Source organism: Anneissia japonica, unplaced genomic scaffold, assembly GCF_011630105.1.
Source record: "Anneissia japonica isolate Jap-2015-1 unplaced genomic scaffold, ASM1163010v1 scaffold284697_len431725_cov185, whole genome shotgun sequence".
Classification (NCBI taxonomy): Eukaryota; Metazoa; Echinodermata; class Crinoidea; order Comatulida; family Comatulidae; genus Anneissia; species Anneissia japonica.
In genome coordinates, this window is record NW_022717350.1 from 177,370 (window position 1) to 185,161 (window position 7,792).

Below are 7,792 nucleotides of genomic sequence, written 5' to 3' on the forward strand. Positions count from 1 at the left end.
TAATAATAATAATAATAGTAATAATAATGATAATGATAATGATATTAATAATAATAATAATAATGATAATAACAATAATAATAATAATAATAATAATAATAATAATAATAGTATAATAATAATAATAAGAATAATAATAATAATAATATTAATAATAATAATAATAATAATAAATAATAATAATAGTAATAATAATGATAATGATATTAATAATAATAATAATAATGATAATAACAACAACAACAATAATAATAATAATAATAATAATAATAATAATAATAATAATAATAATAATAATAAATAATAATAATAATAATAGGCCTATTCAAATTCACCTCATATTATAGTAGAACCCCTTATTCGGGACACCCCTTTTCAGTAGACGCCAGTATTAAGATAACACTTTTCTTGAAACATATACGGCCAACCCCAAGTTTTTTTTACAAGTTTTAAATTTTAATTCAATTCAATTCAATTACACTTTATTATCCCACAATGGGGAAACTTATTTGGCTTTAAAATAAACAACATGCAAACAAAAGAACAAATAAATATGCAGAATTCCTCAGTTTAAAAATTTAATTGCTGTATTAACGAATGACTTTCCGTATCTGTCGATTTTAATTTTACGTTGTAATATGCGATCACTTTTATTACTTTCACGAATTGAAAGCAGATGAGTACGCAGAGATTTTCTGTAAATTTAAGTTATAAAATATCCCGGTGAGCTTGCTCAACACAATAATTCTGGATGTGATGTTCCTTTGGATCTTAGACTACTAAAAGACACTGACTAAACAAAAGGTTAAAATACTTTGTAAAATAGACTTATAAAATAGTTGTAAAATGGTTTGATCAATAGGCCTAAAAAAAAAAAGTTTGCGCAAAAAAAAAAAAAAAAAAAAAATACAGACGCTATTAATTGTAGCCTTAGTTGGTATTTAATTAAATCAACTTAATTCATCGTCAACATATCCACACCCAGATATTATAGGCCTAGATTGCTTTAATATACATTTCTGTGGATTCATATCATAAGAATTGTGTATTGAAAAATTGCCATAAATTACTTCAGATTCTAATTCATTCTTAGGGATCGTTGAATTTCATTCCATGTTGACGTGTTGAGACTCATCACTGTCTAAAATTCAGAGTAGGCTCTAATTCTGCGTTTTTGATTAAGTCAAATAAAAAATAATGGATATCTTCAATTTCACCACTTGTGCAGAAGTTAGGCCACTTGCAGGTCCTACTCCGGTCGTCAATGGAGTGTTGGATCTTATTTTTTTAAATATTTGATTTGTAATTCAATATCGCTCCAGTACATCGCATCAGGAGGAGATGGCAAGAAAAGGTCTAGCTCCCTCTATGTATACAACGTGGTGAGATTGTTGATGATGAGGCCTAGCGGGTGCAGCGTGTGCGTTATGTTTACCAGGAAAGTACATACTGTAGGCCTACTACTACTAGGCTAGTACTACAGTCAGTAAGCCTAGCTAGGGTTGACTGGATGGCTAGACGCTTTTTCATTCGTATAGCAGCATACGTAAGTAAATACTAAATTGACACAATAAATTCATGGCATCCTATTCTCACTGTCTATTGCAGTTATTGTATTTATCAATCAATATACTTGAGCGCACTTGCCTAGGCTAGGCCTAAGCCTAGATCCGGAGGTACAACTACCTACAATACAGGGCTAGGCCTTAGGAGGTCTGTCTATGTTGCCAACCTAACTAGGCCTTAGGCCTAGCCGACACAATCCTAGTAGGACTAGGTAAGACTTTATACAAAGTCGAATCTAGAGATATGCCTTACTCATAAATTTTGTTTGCATTATTAGTCTAGAACTCTAGGCCTAGGCTACTGACACTGTAACAGCAGAGTAGAATTCATGTCTGAGTAGAATGGTCGTCGGCCAAACGCGATGCTATTGAAAATGCAACACCGCAGCATTTTGTGCAATGGATCGTTTTTTTTTTGGACGGCCAGCAATTATTTAGGACGGACACTGTTACCATGTCGGCTTGGACGGCTTGGCCTAATTAGCTTGGCCTAGCCTTGCCTGGTCTACATTTAGCAAATTCTTTATATTTTTAAATCTATCGAATGTTACATTAAACTAAAGCTAAACCATTTTCGCGTTTGATAAAAACAACCTTTGTTGATTGAATATACGTTGTTTTCATACCAATATTCGGTGTTGATTCCCAAAAATTTAAGGCTTAACCATAGCCTACGTGGTAAAATTTCACTTACAACACACGTTGTGTTAAAAAAATTTATACCCCGCTGGAAAATGGACAGTTTTGAGTTGCCCACAATGCATGCACATGGCTCTGCAAATACAATACTTGATATTCGATTCCCTGAAATAGGCCTGTTGTTGGTGTTCGTAACTGTCCTAACGGTTATAGTTTAATTCATGAAATACCTGTACCGTACAGAAGATTTGTTGTTATCGTCACAAGTTAAATTTTATTAGTCAACAAAATAGAGTAGGTCTAGGCCTGTCTCTCGATTCAGAGGACCTAGAGTAGAATTTAAAACACTAGATTAAGGCGAGAAATGAAGATGCATGCATACAGTAGCCTAGAAACATTATGTGAGTAACCATAGCCGTGCGCAATCTGTCTAACTGAAATATCTTTTTTTAGGGGGCGTGGCCCCAAGTAGGAGTGGCCGGCCATCGACTCAGATCTACGCCCACTGGCTTCCATTTTGGACGGCCTATTTTGTTTTTCTTGGCTAAACGTCTGCTTCCACTGACAGCAAATAGTATTCTTGGCCCTGTATAGCTTTCACAGGGAATGGAGTTTAAATCTTCTTGTTTGATAATCAATTTGATAAGACTTTCCTTGTATGTAATAATTATTAGATCCATCGAAATAATATACAGTAGGTCTATAATAAAATAGCTAATTGCGGAAGTTATATATTCATATGTAATATTTAATAAGATTGTTTGCTCATATGCTGTAATAATATGTCTTTAGTTCTAGGGAATCTAGCAATCGTTAGAATTGGTGGTAGTTTGGCTAAATCAGACACAAATGGAATATTGGGTAACTTTGCTCATTTTTGTTTGAGCTATTAGAAGGTTCTGCTTTTCAAAATGGTACAAGGTTGATATACAAGTGAGGGAAAACAATAATAATCCAAATATACAGTACAATACTAAATAGGTGTACACTATCAATAATAATGTACCAGTTTCTTTGATGTTTGTTTCATCTGGTGCCAGAGTGATCTATTGTTATTTATTTTTATTGTACCTTGTATCCCTTGGCAAAAGGCACTGTATGAATTTCTGAATTATTCAAGATTATGGGAGTATAGGAAGCATAACAAAATACAAAATCCTACCGTAATTTTATACGTTTTTGAATTTGAATAATCAAGAGCGACAGATGCCTCATCAGATTGATTTGCCGGGTTATTAATCTCGCATGTACTTAGCTCTCTTGAGTCACTCTCGGCAATATAATATGTGATAGAATCACAAACGTTGTCGCTAAGTCGTAATTATTCAAGATTCAAAATTCATTTATTGACTTGTTCACAGTACTTTTATTTTTTACATTTGGCCATTTTGACATATATATTGCAGCCTTGCCCATTTGTGTGATCACCCAAAGTAATTTCTCACTCAAAGATTAAAAACTTGGTGCTATTTTTAAAATGATAAACTTATTAGTTCTGTGTCAATTTAACTTTTTTTCAGGAACTTTTTCTTTTAAGATTCATATTTTTAATGTCCACTGAATTGTTGGTCCATTGAAGCTATGGGAAAATCCAAGAAAAGTCAGTCAAAAGACCCAGTGTTGGTTGAGGAAGAGGAAGTGACAGTAGGTCCAGAAACATTTCACAAAAGCTTAGAAGAGTTGAAAAAGGCTCTGAACATTTTAGGGTTTGAAATAACACCAAAAAAGAAACCTTCCACAGAAAAGATTGCCTCACCAATTGCTGATGTCATCAACGAGTCAAGAAAACGCAAGGTGTCAACAGGTTCAAATACGGAAGCTGAATCCAGCGAACCACATCCAAAGAGACATAAACATGGCAAGCATCGTCATCATAAACATAAGGAAAAAGGAGATGGAAGCGAAACGAAGCTACCTGCTACCATTACAAGCCCAGAAGCTGAAAATTCTATTGAAAGAGTGGCCCCGTTTTGTAAGTTTGTAAATTAATCCTAACTTTTAAACATCTTTTAAATATAAATTTCTGACAGTGACTGATCACCCAGTTCTTTGAATTGTTTAAAGGGAAAGATCTAATAATATGTAAAAATTGCATTAGACCAAATAAACAAACAAAAAACACTTTGCATTACTCAAGCCTCGAACAACTCAATCTTTTTTAAAAGTCTGTTCTATTTGTTTCGGCAATTGTTTGAGAAGCCCAAAAGGTTGTTCCATAATGTTAATTTCAAGCTTGACTTCATAATGTTTTATACTTTGATGTGGATTTTGTAAAACTATGGAGAATTATTCAAAGCATTCTGATTGAGTGCTCACCCTAAAATATTTTTGGTGTGTAAAGATAGGTTTATTCTAAATTTGATTTCACACTTCCCAATTTGCTTTCCACGATACCTATTATCAATTTCAATGTAATTGGTTTTTTTTTTCGAAGTGTGATGAACTTGAATAAATAAAATTAAATGAACTGTATTACATTTTGATTGGGAGACACAAATCTTTATCAATGAACTTTGGTATTATTTTATTGTCACTTATTATTAGTTAATTATTTGTTAAAATTACTTTCATTATTAAAAGGTTTAGGAGAATGATTTATGCTTATTATTTATCTATACTTTAGGTTCGACGCCTGTGTCATCTGGTGCTAAATCTGCCAAAAGAGCTGTTTTGGAAGGAGCTCCACTATCGGCAACAATGGCTTCTTCTCAGTCCTCAGAATCTGATCAGTTTAGTTTAGTAAAAATGTCTCCATTGAATAATAGCAAATATTTGAAAAAACATAAAAAAGATTCAGAATTTGAGGAATTACCAATAACATCTAAAAAATCACCAAAGAAAAAGCAAAAAACAAAGAATTACAATGAACAGACCACCCAACCAAATTCTAAACCAGCATCAAAGGAGAAAATCTCACAGAAAAGTGATTCACAAAGTGGCTTGGGAGGTGATTGGACACGGCAGGAAATAGCAAGTGGAGATGCAAAGAAATTAGCGTTGTTAGAAAAATATTTTTCTGGAGAAAAGGGTGCAAAGAAACAAGAAATAAAAGAAACGAAAGGGGAGAAGAAATCAGCAGGAAAACCTTCACCATCCAATAAACAAAATGTAATAGAGAAATCTAATCAGCTAATTGGAAATACCTCAGAATTACACATTGGAAAAGACATTATTAAGGCATCAACTTCTGGATATAAAGTCAACAAACCTTTAATGAAAAGCATATGTTACAATAGTAGTGAAGCCCATACAACCCTAAGTCATAAATCTCCTGCAAAGAAATTAAAAATGGATACAACTTCAGTATTAATTGCAACAAAAACTCAGAAACTTAAAAATACCAAATGTCCACCAGATAGTAAGACTGTGAAGGAACATTCTGCACCGGACAGTCAGCAAGTATCCTTAGAGCAAGAAACTGTAACTGAAAAAAGAAAAAGAGCCAAAAAGCAGAAAAAAGAGGACACAACAGCAGCTTTTGTTGGCACTAATAAAAGTCTTGACATATCAAAAGATAAGGGAACTTCTGATGACTCTCAATCCTCTTCATCTACAAATGATTCCCAAGAATTAAAGTCTAGTGAGATATCTTCTAAAAAGAAGAAAAAGAAGAAACATACAAAGAAAAGTAAGAAGCGAGAGAAAAAGAATAAGAAAGAAACTTCAAAATCAAAGAAAGTAAAATCTACTAAACCCGGAATTGTTAATACTCAACCAATTAGCTTTCCAGCTAAGTCTTCGATACTCCTGAGTGAGTCTAAAAAGACTAAGAAGCCAAATGACAAGGTTAAAACAGTGGCCAGTAGTACATTCAATAGTCCACAGAAGGAGCGGTCTCTGTCCTCCATTACACCAGAGATTAAACAAGTTGTGAAAGTCAACAAAGTTAAAAAACATAGAGTTAAAAGTAAAAATGAGAACATTAGTCAGGCAGAAAAAGAAAAAAAATCATTGTCCTTACAAGACATTTCACAGGTAACAAATCAAATGGAATCTAAACCACCAGAAAAGAAGAGTAAGAAAAAACAGAAAACAATTGAAAATACAAAAACTAATAACAGTCAAGTAATAAATATAGATGTTATGAAGAAAACATCTACAGCAAAGATGGATGGCAAATCAGTCAAGAATTGTTTAACTGGAAATTTGAAATCCTCAGAAATTAAAAAATCAAAAGCACCACAAAAGAATACTCTGTCAAAAGACTCTAAAACTGCCAAGGAAACTCTTACGAGTCCTTTAACGAAAACACAAGAGATTTCAAATGTAAAAGGTAATGTTAAGTCAAAGAAACCTGTTGGAGATGATGAATTGTTTTCTAAGTCATTTGACTTCGATGCTTGGGAAGAAAAAATGAAAATGATAGAGCTTTTGAAGTCTGGTGGAAAATTAGAAAAAAATGAGTCTGAGGAAAAGGTACCCACTCCCTCTTTCGAGGATAGTGCACCAGCGTCCAGAGACAAGAAGAAGAAAAAGAAAAAAACAAAACATTAACCTGAAATTATGAACCAAGACGTCAGCAAGAATTGTACTGTGAAGACGATATCGTTGTGTAAAGACGAATTTGTGAAAGATTTATTAATATCTGAAGTTTTCCCTTTAATTGGTAAATTCAAATGGAAAGTTTTTTTGTGCGTAATTATTCCTGACTCTATTAATTACACATAGAACTTGTTTTTAAAATATTTTCAGTTCATTATAAATTCGTAAGTTCATATAGATAGCTGAATATAATTTGCATGATTTTATGTGTCTGTGGATTAAAAAACTCTTTAAATTTGTCAAAGATTTTATATGCTGACGATCGTGTCCTGCTGGACTGTGAAGCGCCATCTAGTGCCGGTAATGAGCCGCAGTTCATAACACGTACATTTTCAATGATATTTTACAACTTTGTACATATTTCTACAGACGAATTGAAATAATTAATGATCGATTTATCTTCCTCGGTATTTGCCTTGTACATTTTGTAATAAATTTAACACTAAAATACATATAGAAAATGCGTTAATTGCTTTTGTTGGTGGTTTAAAGAGTTACCTTCAGTAATGGTACATCGTTGATAATAATTACCAAAAGAGCGCGGCAACAGCTAGAAGTGGATATTATCAAAGAGTATAAATAGAACAAGAGAGCAAAGTCCCGTTCGTAAAAACGTCATGCCTGTGTAGGACGCCAACTAACGGTTGTATATTCTTTTTATTACCCAGTGCAGCNGCTCTGCGCAGCGCGGTAGAAGTACGCCCGCTATAAACTCAGTAAGCAGAAAACAAAAGCACAGTATCTTGTGGAGAACAGATAAACAGACAAACCTACAGTGCGCGGTGCAGTACTGGGTAATAAAACATATACAAGCGTATTTGTTCATTAGTTTAAGTTTGACTGCGCCACTTTCTTGTGTGCTGCCACTGATGTAAAAGTGTAATGTCAATAAATATTATTCAAAGATCTTATAAACACAAGATAGCGTTCTCCGCGATTTACGCGTAACAAATAGAAGCGTCGGTCAAGGTTCAAAAGTTTCCAATTTAGCAAGAGGGCGCCATTCATGCGCTATTATACCAAAGAGACGCGTAAATCCCGGAGAA

The 7,792-nt window shown here is 33.4% G+C and overlaps 1 protein-coding gene across 1 annotated transcript; it reads left to right on the plus strand.

The window, feature by feature from the left end:
* The first annotated feature begins 1,389 nt into the window (after positions 1-1,389).
* LOC117110189 (nucleolar and coiled-body phosphoprotein 1-like) lies at positions 1,390-7,202 on the plus strand. Its single transcript, XM_033252813.1, has 3 exons — positions 1,390-1,546; positions 3,725-4,176; positions 4,828-7,202. The coding sequence occupies exons 2-3, from the start codon at positions 3,786-3,788 to the stop codon at positions 6,696-6,698; spliced, it is 2,262 nt and encodes a 753-aa protein (XP_033108704.1). The 5' UTR covers positions 1,390-1,546; positions 3,725-3,785; the 3' UTR covers positions 6,699-7,202.
* The last annotated feature ends 590 nt before the right edge of the window (positions 7,203-7,792 follow it).